Below are 552 nucleotides of genomic sequence, written 5' to 3' on the forward strand. Positions count from 1 at the left end.
GTGATGCATACAAACATTTACAACATATAAATCACAAAGACTGCCAAAGGTTGTTGTGCAACCAGTAAAAATGAACTAAAATCTTAATACAGCTAAACTTTGTATGTAGTGTTTAGCCTCTAATCTAATCATTACAATAACATGTGTATGTAAAATACCAAACACCAATAAATGACGTGAGTGGCTACAGAGAAAATATAAAATAGTTTTTTCCAACTGATTTAAAAGTGTTCATTTAGTATAAAATGAATTCAATTGGAGGTATCAGAAACTTTCTCCCACTTCTTTGAAAATAAAGAAAGAATGGCATAAATGCAGTATAATATATATCTCTTGAAATAATTAAAATGTTAGTGCAACGTTGCAGTGAATCAAAACAGAAAACATCTAGTCACTTGCAATCATTTCTCCAGATTAATCAGCTTATGATGGTCTCAGCCGACTGGCAGATCTGCATTAATTATTCTGTTTCCGCTCAAAGTAGATGAAATCCTGCAAATTACAAAAGAAAATATAAAATACAATGCATCCAATTTACACAATGCATCCACT

The 552-nt window shown here is 31.0% G+C and overlaps 1 protein-coding gene across 1 annotated transcript in view; it reads right to left on the reverse strand.

The window, feature by feature from the left end:
* Positions 1-6: 6 nt before the first annotated feature.
* LOC119581625 (phospholipid scramblase 1-like) overlaps positions 7-552 on the reverse strand; it is a gene marked incomplete at its 5' end in the record, with an annotated part of 1,728 nt that continues 1,182 nt past the window's right edge. The window contains 1 exon segment of the mRNA XM_037929745.1: positions 7-492. Coding sequence (XP_037785673.1) covers positions 457-492 — 36 coding nt within the window.

Source organism: Penaeus monodon, chromosome 15, assembly GCF_015228065.2.
Source record: "Penaeus monodon isolate SGIC_2016 chromosome 15, NSTDA_Pmon_1, whole genome shotgun sequence".
Lineage (NCBI taxonomy): Eukaryota > Metazoa > Arthropoda > Malacostraca > Decapoda > Penaeidae > Penaeus > Penaeus monodon.